Genomic DNA, 18,472 nt, shown 5'->3' with positions numbered 1-18,472 from the left:
GTATCAATACAGTATCAGTACAGTATACAGTATAGACAAGAGCAAAAAAGCACCAGTTTCTGCTTTATTGACCTGTATGTGAATTGGAAAATACCAATAAAGAAACCTTGAACAAAATAAATAAATAAATAAAGCACCCGTTTAGTATGGGACATTAGACTATGGGCTGAGCAGAGCAACCATGTGCTTCGTTATGCTCACGGGGAATTATCTCGACTTGTACTGTACATTTTTTGTTTATTCCAAGGTTGTTGTATTGTGTTTTGGGCCATGCCGCAAAGGCCTATTAGTTTCCTTTATGAGGTGGAAAAAGCTCTTGTCAGTATGTGGGCCTAACTCATTCAAACAACTGTGCTGGCATATGCTCTGTTGATAAGCTCAATGAAGGGGAGCAAAATATTCACGAGCATTTGTACCTTAATTAATTACAGTAAAATATGGAGATACTTAAACATTTGATCTTGGTTGATTTAGAGCAGCTGCTGTAATTCAAATATGTTAATACCGGGTGATAAAGGTGCAATTACAAACAAATGTTCCCCAAATCATTCAAGCTAACAATTGTGATTAAAACTGAAGCATACATTTCCCTCTATCATCCAAGCAAAGTCTCTACAAGCAGGTGTACCTGAAGGCAGCAATAAGGGGAGCGTATATCGAGTCTCCGTCATAAACATACAGGTGGTCCCAGCTGCACTCTGTAGCAAAGTGGTTGAAGCGTAGGCGAAGGATGCTGTTGGGCCTGCAGAAGAAAGAGAGAGAGAGAGAGAGAGAGAGACATATATCATACCAACAAACTCCAAAAGCACTGGCACACAAATCTTCATGTGTCCACACATGAGTATCAAAATTTGTTTTAAGTGACATTTTGTGTCACTGTAAATTTGTAACACTGAAATTTGAAAATATTCTCACAAATAATCATCAAAATCCTAATCATCTTTAATCGTCATCATCTCATTGTTGCGGTTAATATAATAAGCTGTGCAAGTATAAACTTGACAAACATTTGAATACTTTATGCCAAAATACCTTCTGACAGCAAATTCAATAAGCCATCAGCTCCTGAAAATAATTCTAGTAAGTCAGTAGCCAGCCTTTATACAACTAGAAGTGGTACACCAACAATGGAGAAAATTACTTACATTAAAATTCACAAGATTCACTTCAATAAATCCTACCGTCTCACCACTTCTAAATGTAGTTAAGCACATCAAATTTAATTATTCCAAAGTCAGGCACAGACAAAAGCCTATTTTGTTGTCTGTGAAAAGCACCAAATGTACTGGATTTTTTAAATGAAAGGGCCTGGTCATATCTTTAGCCCCCCGGCACCCCCCACCTCTGCTCTCCTTTTGGGGTAGCTATTGAATTGTCGCAGTCCAAGAATTCCTTGCTCCTTCCTCAAATATTGAATACATTGCGGAAGGGCAGTGGCCTAAGGGGTTAGAGAAATGGGCTCATGACAAGATGAGTGTTGCTTCAAACCCCTGGACAAGGCTGGCATGCATTGGCGGGCAAAGCAAGCAAGTAATGTTCTGCCCTCTCTCTCTCTGAGTAACAAGGCACTTAACCTTCTAAATGCTCATGGATATTTGATACACATGTTGGATAAATCCAAGGGGTAATGTTAAAGCCCTGGGAACCCAAATCCACAATAGCCTGTAGGGTCTTATGTACATAATAGTAAGCATCTAAACAGCATAAGAAAAGTAGTTCATGTACATTCTGCAAACATTCCTGATATTAAGATTGTTAGAACCAATCATAAGAAAATCCACATCAGTTGTCCCACCCAAAAATGTGCAACAAAACCTTTCTGCTTCCACTAAGTCTGAGCCTACTCATCTATCTCTCATCCATTTGTAAGGAATGACATTAATAGTTAATTTACTAACTTTGTTTGGACAAACATCACCACATTAAAACATGTTCACTCTACATATAGGGCAGAAGGAAGTATTATATTAAGTTATTGGATTTTGTGGATATGAACAACAACTTTAAGATTAAAGGTCGGTTCACACCAAGCACTATAACTATAAAGATATCGTTTTAAGAATCGTTCTTAAGTGGAGGGCAGAGTCCAAACCACAACTATAACAAATATAATGGTGAACAATATAGTTATAGTTATCATGCAATATACAATATTAGATTTACATTTTTCGGTTAATCAGTCCTAAATGGATAATGATTTTTTTTTTGTCCCTGGGCATTTCCCAGGTGTGAATGTGTGTGTGTGTGTGTGTGTGTGTGTGTGTGTGTGTGTGTGTGTGTGTGTGTGTGTGTGTGTGTGTGTGTGTGTGTGTGTGTGTGTGTGTGTGTGTGTGTGTGTGTGTGTGTGTGTATCAATGTGAAACAGGGTGTTGCTGTAAAAATTGCATGCCTGCTCAGCAAAATGCTCCCCTGGATAAATACAGGCAAAAGAAGATACGAGAGACAGTTACCAATGAAGAGAGACAGGAAAATGGGTGGATACACACAGCAACACACATGGACTGACAGAAAGTTACAGACAAGAAGACCGGAATCTTTTTTTAAACAAAAATAAAAGTACGAAACGATTCAGGATTCAGGATGGGTTGACTTACTGTACCATTAACACACTCAGACACACTGATCACATTTCATAAATGCAGTCACATTTCTCTCTCTCTCTAGCCCGCGTATCTCTACAGACGAGTCACTTATGCCACTGCAGACAGACAGACACGCTCAGTGCTCTTACTGTAGTTGACCAGAGAGCCTTTTGAGTCTCCAAGCGGATGTGGATGGGTGCTTATGATATCAGATATCCCTTCTTTCGACACATCCTTGCATTTTTTGAAGCCTACTCCTCATATACAGGCATATCAACCCCTTGCCCTGTATATGAAATATGTTTTTGATCGTGTGTGTGTGTGTGTGTGTGTGTGTGTGTGTGTGTGTGTGTGTGTGTGTGTGTGTGTGTGTGTGTGTGTGTGTGTGTGTGTGTGTGTGTGTGTGTGTGTGTGTGTGTGTGTGTGTGTGTGTGTGTACAGTATGTGTGTCCACAGTTAATCGCGCAATCCACAACAACAATCAGCGTCACATTTCTTGCCAAGGAAGTAAACCCCAAATATTTTTAAAATTTGTCAATGACAAAAAAGAAATTGTGTGTACAGAATGTGAATGTATTGCGTAAGATCCACCATCCCTCCAAGGTTTGTCGGCCGGTCGGGAGAAGCGTGGAGCTCCATATCTGGGGTAGGGCTGGGACGGTATGGAATTTTGGCAGTTTGGCCACAAATTTCTGGAACCAAGTTGTTGAATTCCATGCTTTTACCAACCAAACATAGTTATTTCCATCACAGCAATTTGGAAATAAAAAATCCATGATGCCAGAAAGGGTTGCTTGTAAATCCTTTGATCGGATCTTAGATTAGACGCACAGTGGATGGATATATTTCACCCCAAAAATGGTGCATATGTAGGCCAACGGGCGTCGGTGGGTATTTTACAACAGAGAATTAAAACAAGATTTTTATGTCTGTGTGTGTATATTCAATTTCATGTTTTATGTAGATATCAATTACTCAAAACATCTGAAAATATATCGAAACCGATATTTAGAACCAATAACTAATTTAATCTTGCTCATGTGGGTTAACTGATAAATCGAGTGGCAGTGAGATATATTTATTTATTTTAAATTGCAACTAAGACTTATAGGCCTCTATTTTGGGGCGAACTGTCTATTTCCACTAATTTGGGATTTAGGCAAGGGGCATTCCCATACTGAGAATTTAATATTTTTGTAATCAGTTCATTATTTTTGTAATCAGTTCATTATTTCCTGTGTAATCGATGAATATAACTGACATGTGTAATTTGGAGAGCATTGCATTGCACAACGCACAAATCGTCTTCTTTGAATAGACTATCATCTTATATAAACACAATTGACACAAGGAATTGACACTCTCCCTTCTGGTCCTTTGAATGTTGTGCCACGCTGTGCGCCCTGGCCGTCTCCAAACATCCATTGTGGGCGAGCGCTATAACAAACCAAGTTTTGCGGGTGGTTTTAGATTCCGCTAAACATTTCCCAAACGTGTGTGGTTAAAATAGCAATTTTGGGGATAATGCAACAACACGCCCACAAAGAACAGTTTCCAAAGCTTAACCTGTGTTAACCACTTAATATAGGTTAGGCCATTCTGGGTTGCTTACAAGGGCGTGTGGCACGTTGACATCTGATTAATTCATCTTGTGTGTTTATTTTTTTTATTTTTTGTTTCTGTCTGTCTTTTGTAAAAAACATTTTTCCCTTATTTTTTTTTTCTGCTTTTATTGTGAACATTTCTTTTTAAATTATACCTATTATTTATTTTCTATTACATTTCATTGTCTATGTCGAATTTAAATCATGTTTTGTTGTTTTTGTCAGGTACATTTCTTTGTTCCTCTGCATTTGATACAGATTTTTTTTGTCTTTATTTTTTGAAAAGGAAAATGTGACAGCAATAATAATATGGGGGGAGGGATGGGAAAAGGGAGAAAATGAAAAATACAAAATGTCTAACTGATTTCATGTAAAAACTGTGAGGCTAATAAAGATATTTGTTAAAAAAAATATAGGTTAGGCCTTTGGTGGGAGGTGTCAATCAACGTACCGTCCTAGTCTCCTACCTGAAGTGACTTCTCAGTTTCATTTCTCCCCAAAAGCCCAAGTCAGTGGGCCGTCACTGATGTTAATTAAATGACTGTGTTCATGGTAAGCATAGACATATCACAAACACCAAATTTGCACTCGGGAAGAAATAAATAAAAAAGCGGGAAGAAATAAAAAATAATTAAAATAAATAAACAAATTACGGTAATGAGCTCAGCCCTGCTGTATGCATCACATAACCGGGGTATTGTGGTAAGGCGGTTATTGTCCCATCCCTAATCTGAGCAACACTGATGTCATATTGTTAATGTTGACATCATATGACGAATTGAAGTTCACAAGCTTCACAACTAGTCATTTTGTTATCTATAATTATAATATATAATAATTATAATATAATATTAGATCCCATCTTGTTTTGACGGTGTGACACTCCCCATCTAGATCCAAGAATAGCATTCATCATCCGTATGTCCCCCGTACTTATGTCTGTAGACCCGGTCTTGTTTTTATGGTTTTATTTGTAGGAGGCTAGCCGTTCTAGGAGAGGGTCTGTGTGTCTATTTGTCCAAGGCTAACCACGCAAAAAGCTGGATCCATCAGAAACTTACAGACAGTAAGGAAGTACTTAGAGTACATGTATCTTTTCACATTTTATATTTTTTGAAAGATTTTACTTAGATTTTGAGTCATTTGTTAATTCGTTTGAGTAGCTGAAATTGTATTATTTGTAATACCTGTGTCTCACTGCTGTAACCTATCCGTTTGGAACCATATAAACCTTTGACCGATGTCACCGTCCTTAGAAATTAAATTGAATTTCATACAAAGCTAGTTGCATCCCATCTCTTTTTAAGAGCTGTGAAGTACTAAAGTTGGATAATCATGACTCTGATGAAGATGCCCCAGACAATCAGGCATCAAAACGTTGTCATAATATAGCACCTTACAAATAAAAAAGGCATTTAACAGTGCGTGATGCTCCAGTGTCTCATTCTTTTTGCCTACTAGTTGGATCTCTGTTTAAAACCACGGTCACGGTGTGCAAATTGCTCGTACCACTGTCCAATTCTTATATTGAGTTATTTCCCCTTTTACACAATCAATATCTCACATGTCATGAGGCTAATAAACCTGCCTTCAGCTCTTTACACCCCTTTGTGTCTTAAGTGGACATGACAAGTGAAATCAATGAGGGATCAAAGCATTCACCTGCATTTAAGTTAGTTGAAAGCGAGTCATTTTCTAAACTGAACTCAACTGTCTGATCCACCCTGTTAAATACGTTGAAAGCTGTTGCAAAGCTCTTTGCAATGATATTTTACCTGGGGCCGGTTCCTATCATTGAATGCAGACTATGTACTCTGTATATTATTGGAATTTCACACTCAAGAATCAAGAGGGTTCTCAAAGGCTTTCTCAGAGTAGAGCACACTGATTCTTGCAGAACATGCCATACCAACATTTTGCTGCTTCTACCAGTATGAGTGAGTGCTAAAGGACAGACTACAAAATACTGTGCGTTTGTACAGTGTTGGTGTTGTGTTGGTTCCTGTGGTTTTACTTACTGTCCTTCAATGAGCCAGGTGCACTTAGTCTTATACTTGTAGTTCCCTGGTCCATCAGTCAGATATCCAGAGGGCCCGGTTAACCTGGAGAGAGGATGGACAGGAAAGGAAAATGTCATAGGTTACATTTTGAGTATTGTAACTCCCTCTATTTAAAAGAGCCATTATGCAAAATGACATAATGGCTGTGTATGCAATTGCCGCTGGCACGCACTGTTTATCGTTTTAACATAATAAAATATGGGGAATTGGATTCCCCATCGATGATGTCACTGGTAGGCAGGTTTCTGAACTGTCCACAGCCGTCCTCTGAGACACAGAGTGAATAGACAAAAATGGTATCATAATTTATAATGAGCATTAGTGAGGCCCAATTATATAAAGATAGGTTGAAAATGGGTGAAGTCGTCCTTTAAGTGTTTTCTGCTGTACTGCACATCCATCACTCCTGACCTGCCAAAGTTGTCGACAGCATGCAGTACAAACTGACACGATATTTAATTGTTATCTTGTGATCTATATTAATACAATATAACCAACACATTTTCAGTGCAAGTGGTCTCCCTGCTCTTCCATTAAGAAAATTCGACCCTGCTGGTTGTCAGTATGTATTTAAAACAGGCAGTGCACTGGATTGGACACTAGATGTGCCACCATCTTAATTTGTGTTTGGAATTGTTGCAATTACCTCTCTGTCAGGAGAGGGAGATAATGTACAAAAAACGTATGCATTGTAGCTTTAACCATTACTGCTTCCACTCTGTTACAAAATATCCCATCAGTGCAAAGATTCCCAAGTATTGTCAACAGTCACCATGGATGTGTTTCTGATGTGGGTCAGCTAAATTCTGCTGACTGACAACATGCGCATATTTTACTGATGCAATATCGCCCATGACAACACTGACCAGTTACAGCACAGGTAAACACTAACTACACCCTCATCACATTCTCATTTATATGAGAACGTCTCACGAACCAAATGCCTCAGGTGGTTGCACAAGCTACAAATAAAACACTTAGGAGTCTGGGAATTATTAGACATTGCTGCAAAATATTACCCAGAGTTCCTATACTGCACAGCACATCCACACAGAGAAACATGAGAGAAAGAAAAGCATAACAGTGGAATAGTACAATGTGTAGCAGCAGAGTGAGCAGACCGTCATGTTATTGTCACAAAAAGTGTGGCATGATGACGCAGCAGTGACAGACGTAATACGTGATTTACACAGGGGGTTAGTTAGGTGTAGTCAGCGATTGTGTATTAACTATGTAGGTCTCAGGGTGCAGTTTCTCTCTCACACACACACACAGTCTATCCGCCTGTTCTATAACAGTCTCTCGTTGCAGAGTCAAGGCTGACTTAAAATATAAAATAAAAATAAATAAAATAAACTCTCTAATGAAGGCATAGAGATGAGAATTGCTGTGAGGTCATCTCTTTTTTCCCAGTCTTTGTTTTTCTTTTTTAAGTTCTATAATGTGTCACATGAGGGTGAGGTGTTGAAGTACAGAAATGATTAACCAAACACCTCAGTGTCGTGTCAGTTTATTTAACAGTTTATGTAATGCAAAGAGATACAACAGTAGAAATAGCAGAAGTGTTGCAGACTTAAGCACAAATGATGTAGGTGACGGAGAATGTTTTTTTTTTTTACTTAGCTGCACTGAGATCCAATAATATACAAACCCAAAGTACCAAAGCTGGTTATAAAGACCAAAACACCAAATATTATTGCAGCCTGCAGGAGAAGTTATGACATTTTTAGTTATATCGTATTGAACAGTAGTTCACTACTAGGTCCAGCTGTTGGGTTTAGGTGGTTCCAAAGTCCCAGGCCAAGGGCGTAGCGTAGTTAAGTTCACAAATAACTTTACAGGCTTTTGTATGATGCTGTTTCATAACAATGCAATGGTGCTATCTCTTGGCTTGTGGATAGAAAAGAAACAGAAAAACTCCTTATGCATGTAGTTAGAAAATGTTCCACAAAAAGTGTGATATAGTCAGGAGGATTATTAGCTGGAGATTGATAGAGATAGATAGATACACACACACACACACACACACACATATATATATATATACATATATACATATATATATATATATATACATATATACATATATACACACACACACACACACACACACACACACACACACACACACACACACACAGAGTACATATCGTCTCAGTCGGGTGGAAACCTCATACTGTACGTCCGAGTTACTTTTCAGGATTCAAATTAAAAAATAGCTAAAGTAGCAGATCTACAAGCGCAAAATGAGCTACTTTTGATGCTTTTGTGTGACACTGTAGCATGATCAAGTAGGGCGTTCATTTATGGAAAAAAACACACAAAGTTAGACTAAGGAGATTAGAAGTTTCTGCCCGACAGTGACGTCTTTTGAAAACGAAATCTACAAATGTATGTTTATAACCAATAACTCACTTCTAACTTTTTCTTATATATCAATGAATCTGGGAACGCATCTGTCATCATTTTAGATTTCTTTGGCTATTCAAAAATAGCAGATATACAAGCTCATAGCGACAAGCTTTTAGATCTGCTCTTTTTGAAAAATCGTGAAAATGTGTGCAAATCTCTAAAGATACATTTTTAAGGCGAACATTTGTAAAATCTTTTTTTCCAGGGACCCCCAGAAGCAAAGATTTGAGTTAAAAATGTTTGCTTTAAAAATATATATATATTCAAAGATTTGTACACATTTTCAAGATTTTTCAAAAATAGCAGATCTACTTGTATAATGGTTATAGCTCAAATCTAAAATGACACAGATGTGTTCCCGGATTGAATGGCTTGATCAACCATAATCCAGGCAAAAGTTTGAAGTAATCATAATATTGATTTGAAGTCATATTGTTCAGCCCTACATTAGTGCTTCTACTACTATTGATTAAAAACAAAAGAGCAGCTCCCCATAAACCCCAGCACCACCTCTCATTTCACGTGGCAGGGACTCTGCAGTTGGCTAACGAGCACACTAACAGGGATAATTACAGAATGCACATGGCTAATACAGCCTGCGAAGTCTGCAGGGAGTCTTGATGCTCACAGCTAGCTAGACAAACAGGGCTCCCTCTGAGGCTGTGAACAGGACTCGCTTGGTGAAAATGCCAACTCGCGTCTCTCTCTTCATTTCGTTAGCGTTGCAGAGTAGGAATTCTGTATAAATTATACCAAACCACCCCGAACCTAACTTCAGCACTCTGCTGCTGTTCTTCTCTGTGTAAATTATATGGCTATTCCTCTTCTGAGGTCTGCGACCTTCTGAGATGAAAAAAAATTACATATATCCCAAAACATCACTGCAACACACTACAGAATCGCAGAAGTTCAAATAAACTAGATGTTTGAATTTGAGCGTTGCCCCCCCCCCCTCCCCAGAGTACTTACTGGGTGTCCAGCAATTCAATTTAAAAAAGGGTGAGAAAATGTTCTGCCATCAAGTTGAAGGCTAACGAACAGCCATTTGTTTTGTTTTTTAACATTATCAATCACATGTGCAAAAACGGCAGCCTATGGATCTCACTATGGCCGTCAATCCTTTCATTGCAAACAGTGCCGGAACTGCAAATGGTAAAGCGGAACGGTCATGAAAGCAAAGTCAACATTCAGACAGTATCTAGAGAGCCAGCCCTGAGTGGTGACACTGTCTGAGTGGAAACAGAGCATGCCCAGACAGAGTCAATAATACTACAGTGGACAAGGGCATTTTCCCCATCAGACTGTGTGGGTAGACAGCTTATGAAAGATGAGGCAGGTTATATATTCTGGGTTAAGGCTGGGCAATTAACCAAAAATATGTAGAAACTGACATTTACAACCAATAGCCAACTTAATCTTAATAATCGAGAAGCAAGGTTTTTTTTTTTTTTAATAAAAAGTTGTTTTACATTGTACAATGGTGGCGTGGAAAATTAGCGAAAATAAATCGGTGATCTACTATTGTAGATCTATCTATTAGATACTAGTAGATGTGCTATTGTCACTATTTAAAATAATCAAAATTTTGAAATAATCGTGATATTGATTTGAGTCATATCACCCAGCCCAACTCTGTGTGGTGCTGTGCAAAATATAGAAATCTTCACTATCATATATGTGAATGAATATGAAAAATGTTGATAATAAGATATCGAAAACATATGTTCCACTGTATTGATATTAAGAAATCGAAAACATATGTTCCACTGTATCTATCAATAGTGTATAGCAGGGGTCTAACTCTGAGGACCGCCCTAGGGGTCCTCAGAGTTACTACAGTTACTACAGGGGGCCGCCAAATCTTTGTGTGATAATATTAGCCGTAAATAGCAGATCCATTGTGCTATTTTCGGCAAAGAGGTTAGGTGTGTAGAGGGGAAAAGAGCAGACCAAGTACAGAGCCAACGGTCAGGTTTGCTAAGTATGGAGGGTTTAAGTGGTTAAATGTCTGGAAATACACATGAACATGAATCCAACATACACTGATGATAGTGCCGCGGCTGCCGCCCAACAAGTCTACAAAGCTATCTATGAAGTCTATGAAAAGGTTTAATCTGCAACACAATTGTATACAATATGTAGTGGGGGTCCCTGCTTTGTCTCTCTCAGCTAAGGGGTCCATGGACATTGAAGACCCCTGGTGTATAGGATTGGGAACCCAAATAATTTAATTAATCTCAATTGTCCATTGCAGTAAGTAAAGTATTCAATCAATCAATCCAACCAACATCCCTATAAGCACAAATAAACAGAATATCAAACATTGTAAATTGTAAAAACAATATGCAAATAAAAGCTTCCCCATGGCTCAGTATTTAACCTCAAAGCAACAGATGTTGATTTTCATATTCATGTTTTCTTAATCTGCATACAAGCTCAACCCAGCTATCACAAACACAAAACAGCCATTACATGCGCCAAAATATAGAAGACAATACATACAAGTATTCTGAACAATGTGACAACATTAACCTCCATGCACTGTAAAACACACTGTGACATGCAACATCTCCACGCAGGTACACAACATTCTAATCATCAGTTGGATATGATCCCTGGTTACTTAGCAACATCCACAAGGGATGGTTCTGGTGCCAAAATGGCTGCCAACAGAACCTGCAGCTTCCAAAACTGTCCATGTAGCATCCACAGCTGTAAAGGGATGGGTGGGACAAGTCTCTTGACCCGTGGTCGGGAACACAGCAATCAAACCAACCAACCAACGGTGAGGTGAGATAAGAGTAGAGTATGTCAGCGAGGGAGAATGGGTGTCGGCAGTCTCCTGGGCATCAGCAGAGTTCAGGGGAGGAGGGACCATCAAAACCAGCAGCTCATGTTAGCAAGACGCTAAATCACTATTATTTTCAACTCTGAAAGGTTTACAGGCTGGATTTTGTTTTACTGTATTTGTTTTTTGCTTCTGTGTCTCACTGCCTACTTCTCTTATTTCATTGGATTTGTGTTATTTTTATATTTGATGATGTGTGCATTATGTAAAAATAATTTTAAAAAGAGTATTCATAAATTAGTCAATGGCATTTTTAATAAGAGAGAGAGAGTGAGACTATATAGTCTCTGGATCAGGAGGCTCTACACGTGCTACACACGCTGGGGAACCAAGAACTTTTACCCGAGGGAAACTTGTGACATAAGACCGACACCCAGCCTCCCAAGACAGACCCGTGGACAGTGGTGTATAATCATATAGAACATAATCTTCATTTCTGCAGTTTGCAGTTATGCCTGAGTTGGCATGTAGCGTTTATAGACCATGGACTGTTTTCTATATACATACATGTTTTTGGAGATTTTATGTTGTGTAGTTGTTTTGTTGTCTGTTGTTGTTTTCTTTTGTGAGTGTTGTCTGTTTTTTTTGTTTTGTTTTGATGTTGTTTATATCCTACTCAACTTATCCTTTTTCTTACTGATATTAGTCTATCCTGTTAAATACTTTCTTCACTGTTTGGAGATACTCTGTTTATTTGCTTACTTGCTTCAGTAAATGTCTGTACTACCTATGAGTATGTAAAAGAACAAAAACGAATAAACAAAACTTTTTTTTTTTTAAATGCGTGAGTTGGCATGCAAACAACATCAAAATAATTAATAAAACTATCTGCAATAATGACCCTTTTCACATTGTTCGGCTGTCACTGAAAACAGAACTTAACAGAAGATGCAGAAAATGCAGTAAATCAATTAAGTTCCCCAAACTATCAAAAGAAAAATACTGTCCGATGATTATCAGCAGCATATGTCATAAAGGGAATAATCAATATTATTGTTTTAACCATATTTCTGCAGTCACGGCACCAACAGAAGGAGTTTGCAAAAAACAGTCTAGGTGATATATTAGCAGCACGGCTATAGCCTAATGCCCCTTGGAAGTCAAATGATTCATTATTTACTGCTGCCGTAGACATTAATTACGTTGGGGATGGAGGGTGGGTTAGTAGGGCTGGAGTTTGAGGGGAGAGGTGGTTAATGAAATGAACAGGGCCGTGCAGTTAGACAGGCTGATACTAAGTTGTTAAGTGGATTTGGACAAGGCGTTTATTCACAACGCTGTACTCTCTGGAAAAAAAATCAAATAAAAAAAACCCCAGCTCATTTCTCCATACCGCTACAAATCAAACCAATCCAGGCAAATTAGAATTTGTACCGTCGCTCGGAAAACACCCACCCTTTGTGCCAACACACCGTGAGATTTCCCTCTGCAGTCATAATCTGATCAAAAAGAAGGAATGCAAGGGTATGATTGTGTCCGGACTTCCATACCAACAATTAAGAACATTATGAACATGCATGATTATGAGTTATATTAACAAGGCATGAACTGCTTTTCAAAATGGTCATAAACTGTAAAAATGTGTGCATGTGCTGTTGTAGTACAGGATGAATCACCAACCCAATAGACTTATGCTGGTCCACTCTAACTCAATGGGCACTGCATGGCCCTAACACTGCCAGGATTAGTGGTTTCATTCACGATGTAGCTCAAAGGGCAGAAAATCAATTGCCTATATAACTCTACGGGTCGGGCCTGGCACTGAGACAGCCAGGGTTTAGGGTTCCGTTCCATTCCCTGATTTGCTCAAAGCATTGCCTTTGTGACAGCCAGGGCCAGCGCTTCAATGCTGTGCAGCTAAAACGGAAATGCTTAACTCCAAATCCAGAGGATATCTTTTCTCGGAGGGAGAGGTTCCAAAACGTACAGCATGTATAGTGTTCCTCCGCCTGTCATGTTGGTGCTATGGTGCGTGGAGCTCCACTGGCCCATTAGTCGTGACTCCAATCTTGGCACTCCTTGGCAGAATACCACCATAGAGGCTGTTCTTACAAGCCTTCAACCAGCCTTGTGAGGCGGCATTGTCTGTATGCTAAACACGGCCTCACACCAGTCTCACCCCCACCCAATGCACACACGCTCTCCAAAAACAGTACTGGCACATTTGACCCTCGAAAACAAAACAAGTCCACTCTGATTTCAGGCAAATCTTGGGATCAGAGAAGAGTACAGTTAGTGAACAATTACTATTAGCCTAATAGAAGTATGCCAAGCAGCAACCTATTGTGCTACAGTGTGGCAATAACACAGACAGGGACCTGAGGTTGTTGCTTTATGTCATGTTGAACTCTGTTACAAAATGTTCTTGTAGTGCAAAGCAACTTTGTTTTGTTTTGCTACTGTATATAAATAAAGTGTATTATTTTGTATTTATTTACATTTGTATTATAATTATTATTCATAATAATATTTACTATCATCATTATTTTGGCTCATGGGCTACCATCTTAGTTAGGGTCCAGAGCAGGAGTATGCCAACAGCCTCCATAACGTTTTCGGTCATAAGCACTGGTACAGCAGCTTTTCAATAACTCTGGCCCATAAACATTATTGCCTAATGTCCCTTCCTGGTTCTGGAGGGCTGGAGTAAACAAATTGTGGCAACTTGTCTAATAAAGATAAGAAGTTAAAAACAGCAAATCAGATGCTTACTTTTTAGACTGACAGTGCGGGAAAGGGACATTTATTTAGTTATTTGTTTTTAGGATCGCCATTAGTTGCTACCAGGGTGGCAACTATTCTACCGGGGGTCCACACAGAAATACTAAACGTCAACACACAAAATACATGAACCATCTGAAACACATCCCATATACAGTATACCTCATACACAAAACCCAGTTTCCCCACACATCCACCCTGCATACCCGGACAGAACTCCCAAAAGTTCACAGCTTCAAAAGAACATCACACCACCACCACCAACACCAACGGCTTCGCAACAATGATAAACACTAACAATAAATAGTGAAAACATAAAATGATAGAACAAAACACAACCCTGTTTCCAACAGAGGAAGGAAAACAGTCCATGGCGCACAACACAGAACAAACATAACAGACTAAACAAAACAAGATGCCTTGGAATGTCCCCACCATGACAACAAGATAAAGTGACATTCAAATTTCAGTCATGCGCTAGACAACAGTCATCATCACAAAAACAAAAATAAAACATTACTTTTAGAGGCTTTTTCAAACGAGCTTTACTAGTTGCTTTTTAGGGAACATGGTAGCATGACTATGCTACCATGTTCCCTAAAAAGCACCGAAAACTATTGAGTGGACTGTACAAAACAGTTCTCTGCATTGCATAAGCTCTAGATGAAGGGAATATATGAATTCTGAGTGCACGCTTTTAGGCCAGGATAGAACATCATGCATGCCCTCAACACTCTCCCTGGATGAACAGTGAGGAGATAGATGTGCAGCTTTGTTCTGCAAGTTGAAGCTTGTGCAAATCTCTCTTTGTCTCACTTGACCAAACAGTCAAGATGAGACATAACCAGTGCTTGTAAAAGCTGCCTGAGTTAATATGTCAGGAAATGAGCACATCACCTCCTAATAACAAACGCTACCCTTCCCATTTTAGCTACAAGCTTATAGCTGGGCAAGGTCGTATCAGATAACCCCACAATTACCCTGATAACACAGAGAAAGGTTGTTGTTTTTTTGTCTTGTCACTTTTTGTCAACACATGTATTACAGAGGTGTCATGTTAGCACACATACCACAATAGATGATAGACAGAGATCTAATTGCATCCATGGTTCCAAATGCTGCGCTTCTTGACCCATGTTGCAAATAATCATCTGTCCTCTCCAACTTCCAGCATTTTACGTGTCTAGCTCCACTGTGCAGTCTAATAAAGTAGAAATAGCCTACCTTCTAAATTCATCTTTTAAAGATATTACTTTTCTGATTCTTAAGTGCCTTTAATTTCCTCTTTTGTACTGTGACTAACACAACCCATTACCAAAAGAGCACTCTGCCCTAAAAAAGATCGAAGAACCAAGTACTAGCCTTTCAACCTCTACTCTGCCCTTTACAGATAACACTATCCTAGAGTTCTTCAAAGGAGAGAAGACTGTAAAGAGTCACTACTACTTCACTTTCAGCTGAGTCTATGCAGCTGTTGTCAGTCTGTCAGTCAGTCCTTCTCTCGGTCCATCCAGGCTCTGATGTATTGTATTGTTGCTGTAAGACCAGTTTACATCACGAAGCTGACAGCGATGGGACAGAGTGCTACATTTGTAAAGATCAACACTATCCAAGTTCACCAAAAATGCTAAAAGTTAGCAGTGGGGTCTGGCTATATGGGCTACTGTACACAGTGGTGGGCTTGAGTTATAGCCACGCAGTGTGCCAGCTCATCACTATCTGGGAATGAGATCGGCCAGCTAACAAACAGGTGGAGACATTACAGAGATATAATATTCCCCCTTTGGGTTGAAAGACGAGTCATGATGAATCAAGGATGCTAAGGCCATGAAAAAGGTAATGGTCTGACCTGAATGCGAGACAGCTGATGAAATATAAATACGTATATGTTGGCTATTTTCAACAAAGATATTTAGTGTCGAGCAAAAACAGGTATAGAGCACTAATCTGGTCCATTATAGCGTTTTAACCAATTCCAATTGATGGTTAAAAACGTATGCAGCCTACACTAGATGACATCATGATAGAGAATGTTTCTTTCCTTTCAACTCCCTCATATTTTCAGAGGGCTTTTAATGTAATTCAGTTGTCACAACACTTTGCAGGCTGAAAGTCTCGTGCTTCCTGAAGATGTTATACTAGTAGTGAAGTGTATCTGTATAGTAGTATTCCAATGTGCTCCTGCAAGCCAGGAGCAAGGACTACTACAAACAGTCCTGTCTACTGTCTTGACAACCAGCCCACTGCAAGACTTTCTGCTGGTCTTCTATCCAAGCTCTGTCTCTCTGACAGGAGCAGCAACAAGCATCTCTGATTCTCCCCGTCAGCAAGGACAGAGCAAACTTGTCCTCTTCAAGAATATATGCCCATACAGTCAGACATGTGGCCTTGCTGTGTAACCCAATTTACTGAAAATGAATTCATTTCAGACCAAGGATAGCAGAAGAAACATTGGCTTGCGGGCTAAAACACAACCTCGCCTAACCCCTTTTAGAGAGCCTTATCCTGAACCAATACCTACTCTCCACTCCTCAGGGCAGTCACCTTCACCTGATTATCAGCAGCAGTAAGTGGTGCTGCGTGTGTGCATTTAAAACGTACACACTGTGACTATTACAATGCAACATGTCACCTCAAAGTAAAGTTGAGCCGGATTGATTTGCCTGTGTGATGATGACACAAAAAGTGGCACACAGAGTAAACTCCCATCGTTACATGAACCACTGTCCATCCATGTAGTGGTTTTGGATCGAACTGAAACTAACGTCAATAACCACCACAGTGCTGGCCGAGTGGCCGACTTATTATAGGAATACGGACCGTTATGTGTGCCTCAGGTTGTGTGCTGTGCACTGCTCCGCATCCAGTGTTGCCAGATTTAGCTAGAGAAACAAGCAACCGGGTCCATGAGAACAAGCCCAAACTATTTGAAAATAGCTGATCCACAAGCTCACAGTGAACTTGTAGATCTGTTATTTCAATAACAAAAAAATCGAGAAAAATATTGACAAATGTGCAATATTTCTGAAACATTTCAAATACACACATCTTGTATTGGGGGGGCACACAATCTTTTCAGATGGGAGTGCGTGGAGAATGCATATTAATTTTGGCGGTGCATGACTCCTTGATATGAAAATGTTTAAGGACCACTGGTTTAAACAACATTTAGGAAAGTAGCCCAGACACAAGCCCCCCCAAAAAAGGAACCACCGATATTTACAAGCAACTTTACAGAAAAACAAGCCCAGATTCGCTTATAATAAGCGGACATGGCAACACTGTCTGCATCCCTGACAGTGCAATCTGGACTAGAGTCTGAATGAGCCAGGGATTGACATTCATTAGACAGGCACAGATTACACAGAACAAGCTTTTAGTGCATCATGCAAAGCAGCATTTTTACACTGAATGCTACGTGCGTGTTGCTTTGTACCTGAATCTTCCTCCGCAGTGCTGGCATTGGTCCCCAACCCAACCTGGGAAGCACAGGCAGCTGCCAGTGGCGGCGTTGCATTGGCCGTTCATGCACGCCTTGTCGCATTCCTTCGCCTGGGTGAGAGCGGGCAGCCCGGCGAGCAGCGACACCACGGACAGGAGGAGCACGGTGCTCAGCGTCGAGGAGCCGCGGGGGAAAGTCTCAGTGAGACCGCGGCTCGTGAGGCTCCGGCCGAAGCCCGAGCAGGAGGCCCGCCGCCGCGTCGCCCCGTCCATTCTATCCCTCCTCTACTATAAAAGATGGCTGCTGCTGCTTACAAGCAGACAGTCGCTCCCGTTTAATCTGGCGGTGTGTGGCCGGTGCGCCGCTTTGTCTGTGAAACGCTGTCGCTGATTGTAAGATACGCCGTGTGAAGGCTCTTTGTTGTGACTGGGTTAATCGGTTACTTGGTTTCCATCTTTGCGCCGGTGGTTCTTCTGCTTCCCACCGCTGCACCGAGCCGCATATTGACATGCGGACGTGACGTTGCGACAGCGGAAGTGAGGAGCGATTGGTGGAAGAGGCGCGGGGCGCTTCAAATTAAGACTACCTGTAATTGAAATGATAAATAAGATGACTTATGTGCAAGTAATTATTAAAGCAATAATCCACAAGAGGTCTCTGTTTACCTTGCATTTTATAATGGCTGAGAGGCGTAGTAAGGCATGACATGTCATCCTGGGATCCGAGTCTCAGCCATTATGAACTAGAGGTAAGTAAACTGAGACCTTGCGTGGCTTATTGCTTTTCTAAAAGGGTTACAAATA

The 18,472-nt window shown here is 40.0% G+C and overlaps 1 protein-coding gene across 2 annotated transcripts in view; it reads right to left on the bottom strand.

The window, feature by feature from the left end:
- Positions 1 to 18,152, bottom strand: part of atrn (attractin) — a 166,234-nt gene extending 148,082 nt beyond the window's left edge. For both annotated transcript variants that reach the window (XM_084043855.1, XM_084043856.1), the window contains exons 1-3: positions 17,664 to 18,152; positions 6,205 to 6,288; positions 629 to 742 (exon numbers count right to left, since the gene is read on the bottom strand). In XM_084043855.1, coding sequence (XP_083899981.1) covers positions 629 to 742; positions 6,205 to 6,288; positions 17,664 to 17,941 — 476 coding nt within the window. In that variant the 5' untranslated portion in view covers positions 17,942 to 18,152. The remainder of the gene's footprint in view (positions 1 to 628; positions 743 to 6,204; positions 6,289 to 17,663) is intronic.
- Between the last annotated feature and the right edge of the window lie 320 nt (positions 18,153 to 18,472).

The sequence above is a fragment of the Gymnoscopelus microlampas genome (assembly GCF_963454915.1).
Source record: "Gymnoscopelus microlampas genome assembly, chromosome: 20".
Taxonomy (NCBI): Eukaryota; Metazoa; Chordata; class Actinopteri; order Myctophiformes; family Myctophidae; genus Gymnoscopelus; species Gymnoscopelus microlampas.
The sequence above is the reverse complement of the archived record's forward strand: the minus strand, read 5'-3'. Positions and strand labels throughout refer to the sequence as shown.